At 69.0% G+C, this 16,752-nt stretch overlaps 2 protein-coding genes across 2 annotated transcripts in view; both read right to left on the bottom strand.

Annotated features, from left to right (window-relative positions):
* Positions 1-10,612, bottom strand: part of EHMT2 (euchromatic histone lysine methyltransferase 2) — a 37,931-nt gene extending 27,319 nt beyond the window's left edge. Inside the window, 11 exon segments of the mRNA XM_071800948.1 lie at positions 859-998; positions 1,895-1,999; positions 3,364-3,469; positions 3,578-3,679; positions 4,616-4,753; positions 6,026-6,123; positions 7,453-7,525; positions 9,089-9,360; positions 9,666-9,845; positions 9,920-9,965; positions 10,514-10,612. Of these exon segments, the coding sequence (XP_071657049.1) occupies positions 859-998; positions 1,895-1,999; positions 3,364-3,469; positions 3,578-3,679; positions 4,616-4,753; positions 6,026-6,123; positions 7,453-7,525; positions 9,089-9,360; positions 9,666-9,845; positions 9,920-9,965; positions 10,514-10,537 (1,284 nt within the window). The 5' untranslated portion in view covers positions 10,538-10,612.
* A 2,916-nt stretch (positions 10,613-13,528) lies between these two features.
* ZBTB12 (zinc finger and BTB domain containing 12) lies at positions 13,529-15,006 on the bottom strand. Its single transcript, XM_071800982.1, has one exon. The coding sequence runs from the start codon at positions 14,966-14,968 to the stop codon at positions 13,529-13,531; it is 1,440 nt and encodes a 479-aa protein (XP_071657083.1). The 5' UTR covers positions 14,969-15,006.
* Between the last annotated feature and the right edge of the window lie 1,746 nt (positions 15,007-16,752).

Here is a 16,752-nt window from a genome sequence, read left to right as displayed (position 1 = left end):
ATCCCCACACCCCCTATTATCCCCATAGGCCCCATGTCCTTGTGTCCCCCCATGTCCCACCTGTCCGTCCACGCTCTCGGTGGCCATGCACAGCCCCATGTCCCCATGTCCCCATGTCCCACCTGTCCGTCCACGCTCTCGGTGGCCATGCACAGCCCCATGTCCCCATGTCCCCATGTCCCACCTGTCCGTCCACGCCCTTGGTGGCCATGCACAGCCCCATGTCCCCATGTCCCCGTGTCCCACCTGTCCGTCCACGCTCTCGGTGGCCATGCACAGCCCCATGTCCCCATGTCCCCATGTCCCACCTGTCCGTCCACGCTCTCGGTGGCCATGCACAGCCCCATGTCCCCATGTCCCCATGTCCCCATGTCCCACCTGTCCGTCCACGCCCTTGGTGGCCATGCACAGCCCCATGTCCCCATGTCCCACCTGTCCGTCCACGCCCTCGGTGGCCATGCACAGCCCCATGTCCCCATGTCCCCATGTCCCACCTGTCCGTCCACGCCCTTGGTGGCCATGCACAGCCCCATGTCCCCATGTCCCCGTGTCCCACCTGTCCGTCCACGCTCTCGGTGGCCATGCACAGCCCCATGTCCCCATGTCCCACCTGTCCGTCCACGCTCTCGGTGGCCATGCACAGCCCCATGTCCCCATGTCCCACCTGTCCGTCCACGCTCTCGGTGGCCATGCACAGCCCCATGTCCCCATGTCCCCATGTCCCCATGTCCCACCTGTCCGTCCACGCCCTTGGTGGCCATGCACAGCCCCATGTCCCCATGTCCCACCTGTCCGTCCACGCCCTCGGTGGCCATGCACAGCCCCATGTCCCCATGTCCCCGTGTCCCCATGTCCCACCTGTCCGTCCACGCTCTCGGTGGCCATGCAGAGTCCCCGCTGTCCCCCCGCGTCCCCTCTCTCCACCTTGGGCGCCTCCATGCGGCAGGAGCAGAGCGGCAGCTCCTCGAACCGCTCGGCCTCCAGCGCACCCGCCCCGCCTGCAGGGGGCGCCATCAGACCGGGCAGGGGTGGGGTCTGGGATAGGGGCGGGGTCTGGAACAGTGGGCGGGGTCTGGGACCAGGGAGGGGAATTTGAGACAGTGGGCGGGGCCTGGGACCAGGGGGTGGAGTCTGGGACAGTGGGCGGGGTGTGGGACCAGGGGGCGGGGTGTGGGACAGTGGGCGGGGTCTGGGACCAGGGGGCGGGGTCTGGGACCAGGGGGCGGGGCCTCAGAGCACTGGGCAGAGTATGGGACGGGGGGTGGAGTCTGGGACGGGGGGTGGAGTCTGGGACGGGGGGTGGAGTCTGGGACGGGGGGTGGAGTCTGGGACGGGGGGTGGAGTCTGGGACGGGGGGTGGAGTCTGGGACGGGGGGTGGAGTCTGGGACGGGGGGTGGAGTCTGGGACGGGGGGTGGAGTCTGGGACGGGGGGTGGAGTCTGGGACGGGGGGTGGAGTCTGGGACGGGGGGTGGAGTCTGGGACGGGGGGTGGAGTCTGGGACGGGGGGTGGAGTCTGGGACGGGGGGTGGAGTCTGGGACGGGGGGTGGAGTCTGGGACGGGGGGTGGAGTCTGGGACGGGGGGTGGAGTCTGGGACGGGGGGTGGAGTCTGGGACGGGGGGTGGGGCCTCAACACAGTGGGCAGGGCCTCAACACAGTGGGCAGGGCCTCAACACAGTGGGCAGGGCCTCAACACAGTGGGCAGGGCCTCAACACAGTGGGCAGGGCCTGAGACCAAGGGGCGGAGCCTGGGAGAAGAGGCTGAGCCTCAGAGCAGTGGGTGGGGCCTGGGACCAGTGGGTGGGGCATCAGAGCAGTGGGTGGGACCTGAGATGGGGTGGGGCCTCAGAACAGTGGGTGGGGCCAGATGAGCTAGAGGGGGCGTGGCCTCACCTGGGGGCTGAGGGGAGATGGCTCCGCCCCCTGGCAGCTGCAGGCAGCCCAGGGGAACCTCGGTGTATTCACTGGGCGGGGCCATGGGAGGAGCCACAGGCAGCCCTGGGCGGGGTGAAGGGGAGGGGCCTCAGGGAAGGCCACACCCCACCTGTGTCTCTTCCAATTATCAGTTTCAAATCTCCCCCAATTAATTAGCTCGAACTCTCTAATTAATTCGTTTCAAGTCCCCCCTTCTCGACGCTCATCAGTTTCTGGGTTCCCCCTTTCCATAAACACCCCAGTCTTTTGACTCCTCCCCCTGCTCCTCCCCCTGCTCCTCCCCCACCTTTCTCCTTGCCCCTCCCCCACCCCATCCTTGCCCCTCCTCCACCTCTGTCCCAGCCCCTCCCCTCCCCCCTCCCTCACCTCCCCCTGCCCCTTCCCCCTTTGCCCCTCCCCCACCTCTCTCCTTGTCCGTCCCCAGCCCCTCCCCCATCCCATCCTTGCTCCTTCCCCACCCTAGCCCCTCCCCCACCCCCTCCTTGCCCCTCCCCCACCTGTCTCCACCCCTCCCCTAACTCTGCCCTTGCCCCTCCTCCCCTTCGCCCCTCCCCCACCTCTGTCCTTGCCCCTCCCCCCTTCGCCCCTCCCCCCTCTGTCCTTGCCCCTCCCCGCCTTTGCCCCTCCCCCACGTCTGTCCTTGCCCCTCCCCCCTTCATCCCTCCCCCTCTGTCCTTGCCCTCCCCCCTTCACCCCTCCCCCACCTCTCTCCTTGCCCCTCCCCCCCTTCGCCCCTCCCCCACCTCTGCCCTTGCCCCTCCCCCTGCCCCTCCCCCCCTTCACCCCTCCCCCTGCTCTGCCCTTGCCCCTCCCCCTGCCCCTCCCCCCCTTCACCCCTCCCCCTGCTGTGCCCTTGCCCCTCCCCCCCATTCACCCCTCCCCCACCTCTGTCTTTGCCCCTCCCCCCCTTCGCCCCTCCCCCACCTCCCCTTCACCCCTCCCCCACCTCTGCCCTCGCCCCTCCCCCCCCTTGGCCCCTCCCCCACCTCTTCCCTTGTCCCTCCCCCCCCCCTTGGCCCCTCCCCCACCTCTGCCCTTGTCCCTCCCCCCCCTTGGCCCCTCCCCCACCTCTGCCCTTGCCCCTCCCCCCCTTGGCCCCTCCCCCCCTTGGCCCCTCCCCCACCTCTTCCCTTGTCCCTCCCCCCCCTTGGCCCCTCCCCCACCTCTGCCATTGGCCCCTCTCCCCCTTGGCCCCTCCCCCCCTTGGCCCCTCCCCCACCTCTGCCCTTGGCCCCTCTCCCCCTTGGCCCCTCCTCCCCTTGGCCCCTCCTCCACCTCTGTCCATGCCCCTCCCCCCCTTGGCCCCTCCCCCACCTCTGCCCTCGCCCCTCCCCCCCCTTGGCCCCTCCCCCCCCTTGGCCCCTCCCCCCCCTTGGCCCCTCCCCCACCTCTGTCCATGCCCCTCCCCCCCTCGGCCCCTCCCCCACCTCTGTCCTTGCCGCGGGGGTCCCTGCGGCGCCGCTTGCGCGCGGGTTTGAGCCAGGGGCTTTCCTTCCAGCGCCGCCGCACGCGCCGCCGGGAGCTGCAGGCGCTCTGGGGGGAGGGGCGGCTCAGCACCCCGCCCCTCCCCCCCCCCCACCACCCCCATCCCCCCCACCACCCCCATCCCCCCCCCCCGCCCCGTCCCCCTCCCCCGCTCACCCGGTCGGACGCGTTTCCCGACTCCTCGTCCTCCTCCTCGTCTTCCTCCTCCTCCTCCTCCTCTTCCTCGCTCAGGGCCTCGCCCGGCCCCTCCCCCTCCGACTGACCCCCCCGGCACAACCAGTGTCACCCAGTGTCACCCAGTGACCCCCTCTTCACAACCGGTCACACCCAGTGACCCCCCCAGTGGCACCCTGAGATCCCCCAGTGACACCCAGTGTCACCCTGAGACCCCCCCCAGTGACAACCGGCCACAACCAGTGACACCCAGTGACCCCCCAGTGTCACCCTGAGACCCCCCAGTGTCACCCTGAGAGCCCCCAGTGACAACCGGTCACAACCAGTGACACCCTGAGACCCCCCAGTGACCCCCCAGTGTCACCCTGAGACCCCCCAGTGTCACCCAGTAACACCCAGTGACACCGAGACCCCCCCGTGACACCCAGTGTCACCCTGAGACCCCCCCAGTGACAACCGGTCACAACCAGTGGCATCCAGTGACCCCCCAGTGTCACCCTGAGACCCCCCAGTGACCCCCCAGTGACACCCAGTGTCACCCCGAGACCCCCCAGTGACACCCTGAGACCCCCCAGTGACCCCCCAGTGTCACCCTGAGACCCCCCAGTCACAACCGGCCACAACCAGTGACACCCAGTGACCCCCCAGCGTCACCCTGAGACCCCCCAGTCACAACCGGCCACAACCAGTGCCACCCAGTGACCCCCCAGTGTCACCCTGAGACCCCCCAGTGACCCCCCAGTGACACCCAGTGTCACCCCGAGACCCCCCAGTGACACCCTGAGACCCCCCAGTGACCCCCCAGTGTCACCCTGAGACCCCCCAGTGACAACCGGCCACAACCAGTGACACCCAGTGACCCCCCAGCGTCACCCTGAGACCCCCCAGTGACAACCGGTCACAACCAGTAGCACCCAGTGCCACCCAGTGACCCCCCTGCCCCCCGTAGTGTCCCCCGAATGACCCCCCCAGTAACACCCCCACCCCTCCCAGTCCCCCCCCCCCATCCCCCCCCCCCACCTTACTGTCCGAGTCCCCGTTGAAGCCTCCGTAGAACAGGGAGAAGCCGCCCCCCTCCCCCCCCCCCCCCCCCTCGCTGTCCCAGTCGTCCCCGGCGTGGGGGAGGGGCGGGGCGGCCATCTCCTCCGTCACCGTGATCTGGGGGGGGCGGGGAGGGGGGTCAGGGGACCCAGGCGTCCGGGTGGGGGGACCCGGACATCCGGGTGGGGGTGGTGGGGGGACCCAGGCGTCCGGGTGGGGGTGGGAGGGGGTTGGTCTGGGGACCCCGGCGTCCGGGAGTGGGGGACCCAGGGTTGGGTTGGAGGGACCCAGGCGTCCGGGTGGGCGGACCCAGGCATCTGGGTGGGGGTGGTGGGGGGACCCAGGCGTCCGGGTGGGGATGGGAGGGGGTTGGTCTGGGGACCCCGGTATCCGGGTGGGGGGGACCCAGGGTTGGGGTGGAGGGACCCAGGCGTCCGGGTGGGGGTGGGAGGGGGTTGGTCTGGAGACCCCAGCATCCGGGTGGGGGGGACCCAGGGTTGGGGTGGGGGGACCCAGGCGTCCGGGTGGGGGGACCCGGACATCCGGGTGGGGGTGGTGGGGGGACCCAGGCGTCCGGGTGGGGGTGGTGGGGGGACCCAGGCGTCCGGGTGGGGGTGGTGGGGGGACCCAGGCGTCCGGGTGGGGGTGGGAGGGGGTTGGTCTGGGGACCCCGGCGTCCGGGAGTGGGGGACCCAGGGTTGGGGTGGGGGGACCCAGGCGTCCGGGTGGGGGTGGGAGGGGGTTGGTCTGGGGACCCCAGCATCCGGGTGGGGGGGACCCAGGGTTGGGGTGGGGGGACCCAGGCGTCCGGGTGGGGGGACCCGGACATCCGGGTAGGGGTGGTGGGGGGACCCAGGCGTCCGGGTGGGGGTGGTGGGGGGACCCAGGCGTCCGGGTGGGGGTGGGAGGGGGTTGGTCTGGGGACCCCGGCATCCGGGTGGGGGGGACCCAGGGTTGGGGTGGAGGGACCCAGGCGTCCGGGTGGGGATGAGAGGGTCAGGGGGACCCCAACGTCCAGGTGGGGGGACCCAGGCGTCCGGGTGGTGGGGACCCAGGGTTGGGGTAGGGGGACCCAGGCGTCCGGGTTGCGGGGTGGGGGGGTGGGGTGCCCAGGATTGGGGTAGGGGAACCCAGGCATCCGGGTGGGGGGGACCCAGGCGTCCGGGTGGGGGGGACCCAGGTTTGGGGTAGGGGGATCCAAGCATCTGGGGGGGGGGGGGGGGGGACCCAGGCATCCGGGTGGGGGTGGGGATGGGAAGGGGGGAGTGGTCAGGGGGACCCCAGCATGCGGGTGGGGGGGACCCCAGTGTCTGGAGGGGGGGGGGGGGCGGGGTTAAGTGGGGCGGGGTCAAGGGGGAGGGGCTAAAGGGGGTGGGGGAGGGGCGGTACCTCGGTGGTGGCGCGGGGGCTGGGGTGGGGGAGGGGCCGTGGCAGGCGCTGGTGCAGCCCCTGGGGCCCGAACCCCAAACGGGGGCGCTTGGGGGGCGCTGGGGGAGGGGAGGGAGGGGTCAGAGCCCCCACTGCCCCCCAGTAACCCCCAGTGCCTCCCAGTAAAACCCAGCACCCCCCAGTGCCCCCCCATTACTTCCCAGTAAGCTGCATTGCCCCCCCCAATAATTCCCAGTAAAACCCAGTACCCCCCCCACTAAAACCCAGAGCCCCCAGTGCCCCCCATTGCTTCCCAATAACCTTCATTGCCCCCCAGTGTCCCCCCAGTAACTCCCAGTGCTTCCCAGTTCCCTTCCACTAAAACCCAGTAACTCCCAGTGCCAGCCTGTGGTCCTTCCCAGAGCCCCCCCAGTAATTCCCAGTGCCCCCCCAGTAATTCCCAGTAACCTTCACTGCCCCCAGTGCCCCCAGTCCCTCCCAGTGACCCCCCAGTAACTCCCACTAACCTGTACTGCCCTCCAGTCCCTCCCAGTAACTCCCAGTGCTGCCCCAGCTCCCTCCCACTAAAACCCAGTAACCTCCCAGTGACCCCCACTACCCCCCCAGTAACACGCCAGTGCCCCCCCGTAACACCCCAGTAACTCCCAGTGCCCCCCCAGTAATTCCCAGTAACCTGCACTGCCCCCCAGTGCCCTCCAGTCCCTCCCAGTAACTCCCAGTGCCCTCCCAGTGACCCCCAGTAACTCCCAGTGCCCCCCCAGTAATTCCCAGTAACCTGCACTGCCCCCCAGTGCCCCCCAGTCCCTCCCAGTAACTCCAAGTGCCCCCCCAGTAACTGCCACTAACCTTCACTGCCTCCCAGTACCTCCCAGTGCCCCCCCAGTCCCTCCCAGTAACTCCCAGTGCCGCCCCAGCTCCCTCCCAGTGCCCCCCCAGCTCCCTCCCACTAAAACCCAGTAACCTCCCAGTGACCCCCAGTACCTCCCAGTACCCTCCCAGTGCCCCCCCAGCTCCCTCCCACTAAAACCCAGTAACCTCCCAGTGACCCCCCAGTACCTCCCAGTACCCCCCCAGTCCCTCCCAGTGCCCCCCCCAGCTCCCTCCCACTAAAACCCAGTAACCTCCCAGTGACCCCCCAGTACCTCCCAGTACCCCCCCAGTCCCTCCCAGTGCCCCCCCAGCTCCCTCCCACTAAAACCCAGTAACCTCCCAGTGACCCCCAGTACCTCCCAGTGCCCCCCAGTAACACCCCAATGCCCCCCAGTAACACCCCAGTAACTCCCAGTGCCCCCCCAGTAATTCCCAGTAACCCGCACTGCCCCCCAGTGCCCTCCAGTCCCTCCCAGTGCCCCCCCAGTCCCTCCCAGTGCCCTCCCAGTGGCCCCCCAGTGCCCCCCCAGTCCCTCCCAGTGCCCCCCAGTTCCCACCGGGCTCCTCGATGCTCCGCAGCTCGTCCGACACCCTGAAGTGCAGCATCTCGGACACGCGCTTCTCGGGGACCTGCCGGAGGGACCCAGGCGTCCGGGAGGGACCCAGGCGTCCGGGAGGGGACCCAGGCGTCCGGGAGGGGACCCCCAAAATAAAGGACCCAGGCGTCCAGGACATCACCCCCCAGAAAAAGGACCCAGGCGTCCGGGAGGGGATCCCCTGCCCCCCAAAGTAATGGACCCAGGCGTCCGGGAGGGGACCCAGGCGTCCGGGAGGGGACCCAGGCGTCCGGGACATGACTCCCCCACACCCAAAATAAAGGACCCAGACATCCGGGAGGGACCCAGGCATCCGGGAGGGGACCCAGGCATCCGGGAGGGGACCCCCAAAATAAAGGACCCAGGCGTCCAGGACATCACCCCCCAGAAAAAGGACCCAGGCATCCGGGAGGGGACCCAGGCGTCCGGGAGGGGATCCCCTGCCCCCCAAAATAATGGACCCAGGAGTCCGGGAGGGGACCCAGGAGTCCGGGAGGGAATACCCCCTGCCCCCCAAAATAATGGACCCAGGCATCCGGGAGGGGACCCAGGAGTCCGGGAGGGAATACCCCCTGCCCCCCAAAATAATGGACCCAGGCATCCGGGAGGGGACCCAGGAGTCCGGGAGGGAATCCCCTGCCCCCCAAAATAATGGACCCAGGCATCCGGGAGGGGACCCAGGAGTCCGGGAGGGAATCCCCTGCCCCCCAAAATAATGGACCCAGGCATCCGGGAGGGGACCCAGGAGTCCGGGAGGGAATACCCCCTGCCCCCCAAAATAATGGACCCAGGCATCCGGGAGGGGACCCAGGAGTCCGGGAGGGAATCCCCTGCCCCCCAAAATAATGGACCCAGGCATCCGGGAGGGGACCCAGGAGTCCAGGGAGGGGATCCCCTGCCCCCCAAAATAATGGACCCAGGCGTCCGGGAGGGGACCCAGGCGTCCGGGACATCACCCCCCATCCCCCAAAAAAGGACCCAGGCATCCCGGACGGGACCCAGGCGTCCGGGACGTGACTCCCCCACCCCCCAAAAAAAGGACCCAGGTGTCCAGGACGTCACCCCCCACCCCCCAGAAAAAGGACCCAGGCATCCGGGAGGGGACCCAGGAGTCCAGGAGGGGATCCCCTCCCCCCCAAAATAATGGACCCAGGCGTCCGGGAGGGGACCCAGGTGTCCGGGAGGGGATCCCCTGCCCCCCAAAATAATGGACCCAGGCGTCCGGGAGGGGACCCAGGAGTCCGGGAGGGGATACCCCCTGCCCCCCAAAATAATGGACCCAGGCGTCCGGGAGGGGACCCAGGCGTCTGGGACATCACCCCCCATCCCCCAAAAAAGGACCCAGGCATCCGGGAGGGGACCCAGGCGTCCGGGACGTGACTCCCCTGCCCCCCAAAAAAAGGACCCAGGTGTCCAGGACGTCACCCCCCACCCCCCAGAAAAAGGACCCAGGCATCCGGGAGGGGACCCAGGAGTCCGGGCGGGGATCCCCTGCCCCCCAAAATAACGGACCCAGGCGTCCGGGAGGGGACCCAGGCATCCAGGACATGACTCCCCCCCCCCCCGCCCCAAAAAGGACCCAGGCGTCCGGGCGCACCTGCCCATTGGGGGCCTTGGCCATGGTTTTGCGGGCGCGGTGGATCTTGGGGTGCGCGGGGGGGTCCGGTGGGGGGGGGCCCGGGGGGGAGGGGTCGCTTTGGGGGGGTCGCGTCCCCCCCCCGGGGAGGCTGAGCAGCCTGAGCGCCAAACTCTGCCCGGGGGGGCTCTTCCCCGCCCCCGTCAGCGACATCTTGGCCCTGCTGGGGGGGGCAGCGGGGGGCGACCCCCCGAGTGGCCCCGGGGACCCCGGCAGCGTCTTGGTGGCGTGACCTGGGGGGGGGGACAAAATTGGGGTGACCCCCCCAAATAAACCCCCCCCATCCCATCACTTTTAGCATCAATGTCATAACCCCCCCAAAAATAAGTCAGTGACCCCCCCAAAATACACCCAGAGCTGCCCCCCCCAAGTCATTAAACACCCCCCCGGGACCCCAAAATGCCCCCCAGGACCCCCCCCAAAATATTCCCAGCCCCCCCCCAAACTACCCCAAGACTCCCATAGCCCCCCGAAATTTGCCCCCGGACCCCCCCAAATTGCCCCCCCCCCCCCAAGTATCCCCACCCCCCCCATTTACCTGGCAGCCCCTTGGGACTCGATCCCCGCGGGGGGGCCCCCGCTGGCCCCTCCCCCTCCGGGGAGCCCCCCCCGATTTCTCGGCCGCTCCCGGACGCCTGGGTCCCTCCTGGCTCCTCCTCGGGGACCCCCAAATGAGGGGGGGTCCCCCCACCCGGGGGGGGGGCGGGGAGGGGGGAACCTGGGGGGGGAGAGGGGGGGTTAGGGGGTGGGGGAGGGGCCGAGGGGGGTTTGGGCGGCCCCTCCCCCACTTACCGGGGTCGTCTGACGCCTCCAGGACGAGGGAACCGGTGGGGGGGTCCTGGGGGGGGAAAGTGGGGTGAGGGGACCCAGGCGTTCGGGAAGGGACCCAGGCGTTCGGGAAGGGACCCAGGCGTTCGGGAGGGGGACTCAGGAGCTCGGGAGGGGACCCAGGAATCCGGGGGGGGACCCAGGCGTTCGGGAGGGGGACCCAGGAATCTGGGGGGGGACCCAGGAGTTCGGGAGGGGGACCCAGGCGTTCGGGAGGGGGACCCAGGCGTTCGGGAGGGGGACGGGACCCAGGCGTTCGGGGGGGAACCCAGGCGTTCCGGGAGGGGACCCAGGCGTTCGGGGAGGGGACCCAGGCGTTCGGGGAGGGGACCCAGGCGTTCGGGGGGGACCCAGGCGTTCGGGGGGAACCCAGGCGTTCCGGGAGGGGACCCAGGCGTTCGGGGGGAGGGGACCCAGGCGTTCGGGAGGGGGAACCCAGGTATCTGGGGGGGGACCCAGGTATCTGGGGGGGGACCCAGGCATCCGAGCCCCCCCCCACAAAGGCGCCGGCGCAGCCCCTGCCCCCTCCCCCTGCCGGACGCCTGGGTCCCTCCCGACCTCTCCGTTTCCCGCCGCCTCCATCGTTCCCCGGTCGCCGCCGCCGCGCGTGCGTCGCGCGTGACGTCACGACGCAGAAGGAAGGGGCGTGGCTCCGCTCCCCTTCGCCCCGCCCACTTCTCCATTGTCTTTTCGCTCCGCCCCCCCCCCCCTTCCTCCCGTAGGCCCCGCCCCCTCCGGGGGACCCAGGCGTTCGGGCTCCCCCCCCCTCCCCCCCCAATGACCCAAAATCCGCGAGTTTTGCCTTATTTTTGTTGTCCAATCGCTTTATTACAAAAAAGTCTCTAAAAACAGCACTGGGGGAGGGGGGGGATCCCCTCAAAGGGACCAAGGCGTCCGGGAGCCTCCCCCACCCCCAAAGAGGACCCAGGCGTCCGGGCGCGTCCCCCTTCCCCCCCCACCCCGCTCTGTTCTAAGCCCTTCAGCCCATCCCCCCCGCCCACCCCCCACAGGGGACCCAGGCGTCCGGGTCCCCCCCCCACACCCACCCCCCCCAAATCCAACCCCACCCCCTCCCCCAGGGGACCCAGGCGTCCGGGGCTGCGCCCCCCATTCCCCCCACCCCCCTCATCCATCTACTCTATAGAGAACCCAGGCGTCCGGGTGGGGACCCAGGCGTCCGGGCGGCCCCTCCCCCCACCCCCATCACTACAAACTAAAGGGGGACCCAGGCGTCCGGGGGGTGGACCCAGGCATCCGGGTGACCCCAAGTGACCTTTCCTACCAGCTACAGAGAGAACCCAGGCGTCCGGGGGGACCCAGGCGTCCGGGGTGGGGGGGGGAGGAGCTGGACCCCAACATCCAGAGAGGGACCCAGGCGTCCGGGATCCAAAATCCCATCATCCATGGGGGGACCCAGGCGTCCGGGACCCTCAAACCCAATGTCCTTGGGGGACCCAGGCGTCCGGGACCTTTCTTCATGGGGGACCCAGGCGTTCGGGTGGGGTGACTTTGCTTCTCCATGTGGGGACCCAGGCGTCCGGGACCCCCAAACCCACCATCCATGGGGGGACCCAGGCGTCCGGGACCCCCAAACCCACCATCCATGGGGGGACCCAGGCGTCCGGGACCTGCAGTCCCAGTGTCCTCGGGGGAACCCAGGCATCCGGGTGGGCATCTCCCCCTTGTCTGTGAGGGGACCCAGGCATCCGGGACCCTTCTTCATGGGGGGACCCAGTCATCCAGGACCCTTCTTCATGGGGGACCCAGGCGTCCGGGTGGGCATCTCCCCCTTGTCCACAGGGGGCACAGACATCTGGGACCCTTCTTCATGGAGGGACCCAGGCGTCCGGGACCTGCACTCCCAGTGTCCTTGGGGGGACCCAGGCATCTGGGTGGGCACCTCCCCCTTGTCCACTGGTGGACCCAGGCATCCGGGTGGGCATCTCCCACTTGTCTGGGTCCCTTCTTCATGGGGGGACCCAGGCGTCCGGGACCTGCAATCCCAGTGTGCTTGGGGGGACCCAGGCGTCCGGGTGGGCACCTCCCCCTTGTCCACGGGGGGACCCAGGCATCCAGGACCTGCAGTCCCTGTGTCCTCGGGGGAACCCAGGCATCCGGGCCCCTTCTTCATGGCGGACCCAGGCATCCGGGACCTGCAGTCCCAGTGTCCTTGGAGGGACCCAGGCATCCGGGCCCCTTCTTCATGGTGGGACCCAGGCATCCGGGACCTGCAGTCCCAGTGTCCTCGGGGGGACCCAGGTGTCCGGGTGGGCATCTCCCCCTTGTCCACAGGGGGACCCAGGCATCCGGGACCTGCAGTCCCAGTGTCCTTGAGGGGACCCAGGTGTCCGGGTGGGCATCTCCCCCTTGTCCACAGGGGGACCCAGGCGTCCAGGTGGGCACCTCCCCCTTGTCCACTGGTGGACCCAGGCGTCCGAGTGGGCACCTCCCCCTTGTCCACAAGTGGACCCAGGTGTCCAGGACCTGCAGTCCCAGAGTCCTTGAGGGGACCCAGGCATCCGGGTGGGCATCTCCCCCTTATCCACAGGGGGACCCAGGTGTCTGGGCCCCATCTTCATGGGGGGACCCAGGCATCCGGGCCCCTTTTTCATGGGGGAACCCAGGCATCCAGGACCTGCAGTCCCAGTGTCCTTAGAGGGACCCAGGCATCCGGGCCCCTTCTTCATGGGGGACCCAGGCATCCGGGACCTGCAGTCCCAGTGTCCTTGGAGGGACCCAGGCATCTGGGACCTGCAGTCCCAGTGTCCTTGGGGGGACCCAGGTATCCGGGCCCCTTCTTCATGGGGGAACCCAGGCATCCGGGCCCCTTCTTCATGGTGGGACCCAGGCATCCGGGACCTGCACTCCCAGTGTCCTCGGGGGAACCCAGGCATCCGGGCCCCTTCTTCATGGGGGACCCAGGCATCCGGGACCTGCAGTCCCAGTGTCCTCGGGGGGACCCAGGCGTCCGGGTGGGCACCTCCCCTTTGTCCACAGGGGGACCCAGACATCCAGGCCCCTTCTTCATGGGGGAACCCAGGCATCCGGGACCTGCAGTCCCAGTGTCCTTGGAGGGACCCAGGCATCCGGGCCCCTACTTCATGGGGGAACCCAGGCATCCGGGCCCCTTCTTCATGGGGGGACCCAGGCGTCCGGGACCTGCAATCCCAGTGTCCTTGGGGGGACCCAGGTGTCCGGGTGGGCACCTCCCCCTTGTCCACGGGGGGACCCAGGCGTCTGGGACCTGCAATCCCAGTGTCCTTGGAGGGACCCAGGCATCCGGGCCCCTTCTTCATGGGGGACCCAGGCATCCGGGACCTGCAGTCCCAGTGTCCTTGGAGGGACCCAGGCATCCAGGACCTGCAGTCCCAGTGTCCTTGGAGGGACCCAGGCATCCAGGACCTGCAGTCCCAGTGTCCTTGGGGGGACCCAGGTATCCGGGTCCCTTCTTCATGGGGGAACCCAGGCATCTGGGCCCCTTCTTCATGGTGGGACCCAGGCATCCGGGACCTGCAACCCCTGTGTCCATGGGGGGAACCCAGGCGCCCACCCCCCTCCCCCGCCCCTCCCCCATCACCGCAGCAGCACGTTCCCCTCCCCTCCCCCGGCCTCCATCACGTTCTCGGCCGTGGTCTTGCCGTGCTGCTCCTTGAGGTGGCGCCGGATGGCGGGTTTGTGGGCGAAGCGCACGTCGCAGTAGGAGCAGCGGTAGGGGCGCTCCCCGCTGTGCAGGTTCATGTGGTCGTGCAGCGTGGATTTCTGCGTGAAGCTCTTCCCGCAGACGCCGCAGCCGTGCGACTTCACGCCGCGGTGCACGTTCATGTGCCGGTTCAGGTTGCTGCTGTGGTTGAACTGCTTCCCGCAGCGCGGGCACATGAACACGAAATGCTGCGCCCGCATGTGGAAAACCAGCTTCTCCACCCCCTGGAAGGAGTCGCCGCATTTGCCGCAACGCGCCGGGGCGGCCGAGGACGAGGAGGAGCCCGGGGATGGTGACAGCGCGGCCGCCATGGCCGCCATCCTATCCGGGTTGCCAACCATCCTATCCGGGTTGCCAGTCATCCTATCCGGGTTGCCGACCATCCTATCCGGGTTGCCGACCATCCTATCCGGGTTGCCGACCATCCTATCGGCGTCGTCGCCCATCCTCTCGGCGTCGTCGCCCATCCTCTCGGCGTCGTCGCCCATCCTGTCCGCGTCGTCAACCATCCTATCGGCGTCGTCGATTGGCCCGTCCGCGTTGCCCATCGTCCTATCGGCGTCGTCGCCCGCTCCGTCCGCGTCGTCACCCCCCCTGTTGGCGGCGCCGTGTCCCCCCCTATTGGTGGCGCCGTGTGTCCCCCTATTAGCGCCGCCGTGTCCCCCCCTGTTGGCGTCCCCGGCAGCGGCGGCGCTGGGGAAGATGAGCAGCCCCTCCCCCTCGGCGTCCTCGGCCAGGCTGTAACACGCCTTGACCACGCCCAGCGGCGGCGGGCGTGGCGTGGCGGCCACGCCCTCCCCGCGCGGCCCCGCCCAGGCGCGCTCCCGCCTTTTCCGCCGCGCCGGCTCCACTTTCACGATGCAAACGTCGCCCGCCGCGTCGTCCTCGTCGTCCTCGTCGTCCTTGGGCACCACGGGGGGCGGTGGCGCCTGGATGAACCGCGCCAGCGCCCCCCGGCACCGCTCCACCACGTGCTCCATCTGCAGGTAGCTGGCCGCGGTGAGGTAATTCACCAAATCCCTGCCGGCGAACTCGAGCGCCCCGGTGTAGCAGGAGAGCAGGAGGTCGGCCAGCACGCGGGCGCTGTGGGCCAGCGAGACGCGCAGCTCGGCCGCGGGGTTGAGCAGGAACTGGTCGCGCAGGAAGGGCGAGCAGGCGGCCAGGATGACGCGGTGGCCCCGGAAGCGCAGCCCCCGCGCCACGATGGTGACGTCGCAGAAGCGCTCCTCGGCGCGCAGGCGGTTCATGCTGCGCAGCGCCGCCGCCTCGTGGCCCGGCAGGTGGAAGCGGAGGAGGTCCAGGCAGGAGGACATGGTGGGGTGGGGGGGGGTGGGGGGGGGGACTGGGAGGGAGTGGGAGGGAGTGGGAGGGAGTGTGGGGGGAGTGTGGGGGGAGTATGGGGGGAGTATGGGGGGAGTGGGATGGACTGGGAGAGGAGTATAGGGGGAGTGGGAGGGACTGGGAGGGACTGGGAGGGAGTATGGGGGGAGTATGGGGGGAGTATGGGGGGAGTGGGATGGACTGGGAGAGGAGTATAGGGGGACTGGGAGGGACTGGGAGAGGAGTATTGGGGGACTGGGAGGGACTGGGAGGGAGTGGGAGGGACTGGGAGGGAGTGTGGGGGGAGTATGGGGGGAGTATGGGGGGAGTGGGATGGACTGGGAGAGGAGTATAGGGGGACTGGGAGGGACTGGGAGGGACTGGGAGAGGAGTATTGGGGGACTGGGAGGGACTGGGATGGACTGGGAGGGACTGGGAGAGGAGTATTGGGGGAGTGGGAGAGACTGGGAGGGACTGGGATGGACTGGGAGGGACTGGGAGAGGAGTATGGGGGACTGGGAGTGACTGGGAGAGGACTATTGGGGGAGTGGGGGGAACTGGGATGGACTGGGAGAGGAGTATGGGGGACTGGGAGGGACTGGGAGGGACTGGGAGGGACTGGGAGGGACTGGGAGAGGAGTATGGGGGACTGGGAGGGACTGAGAGGGACTGGGAGAGGAGTATTGGGGGAGTGGAGGGGACTGGGAGAGACTGGGAGGGAGTATGGGGGGAGTGGGAGGGACTGGGATGGACTGGGATGGAATGGGAGGGAGTATTGGGGGACTGGGATGGACTGGGAGGGAGTATGGGGGACTGGGAGGGACTGGGACGGACTGGGATGGACTATGAGGGACTGGGAGAGACTGGGAGGGACTGGGAGGAACTAGGAGAGAGTATTGGGGGACTGGGACGGACTGGGAGGGACTGGGAGCGAGTATTGGGGGAGTGGGATGGACTGGGATGGACTAGGGGAGAATGGGAGGGACTGGGAGGGACTGGGAGAGGACTACTGGGGGAGTGGGGGAACTGGGAGGGACTGGGAAGGACTGGGGGAGAATGGGAGGGACTGGGATGGACTGGGAGAGGAGACGGGGGCTGGGAGAGAAGTATTGGGGGACTGGGGCAAACTGGGAGTAACTGGGATGGACTGGGAGGGACTGGGAGAGAAGTATTGGGGATCTGGGAGGGACTGGGAGAGACTGGGATGGACTGGGAGAGAGTATTGGGGGACTGGGACGGACTGGGAGGGACTGGGAGAGACTGGGATGGGTTACTGGGAGGGATTGGGAGGGGTTATGGGGGAGTGCGAGGGACTGGGACAGACTGGGATGGACTGGGAGGGACTGGGAGAGAGTATTGGGGGACTGGGATGGACTGGGAGAGACTGGGATGGGTTACTGGGAGGGACTGGGAGGGGTTATGGGGGGAGTGCGAGGGACTGGGACAGACTGGGAGAGACTGGGAGAGGGTATTGTAGGACTGGGAGCACTGGGACGGGTTACTGGGGGAACTGGGAAGGTGTATTGGGGGAGTGGGAAGGACTGGGATGGACTGGGGGGGACTGGGATAGACCAGGAGTAACTGGGATGGACTGGGAGGGACTGGGAAGGACTCAGAGAGCAGATGGGGAACTGGGAGCACTGGGAGGGACTGGAAGGGGTTACTGGGGAGACTGGGAGAGGACACAGGGGGACTGGGACAGGTTACTGGGGGAACTGGGAGAGGGTATTGGGGGAACTGGGAGGAGTAGTGGGGGGATGGGACAAGGATCAGGGGC

This window comes from Patagioenas fasciata, chromosome 34 (assembly GCF_037038585.1).
Source record: "Patagioenas fasciata isolate bPatFas1 chromosome 34, bPatFas1.hap1, whole genome shotgun sequence".
Taxonomy (NCBI): Eukaryota; Metazoa; Chordata; class Aves; order Columbiformes; family Columbidae; genus Patagioenas; species Patagioenas fasciata.
The sequence above is the reverse complement of the archived record's forward strand: the minus strand, read 5'-3'. Positions and strand labels throughout refer to the sequence as shown.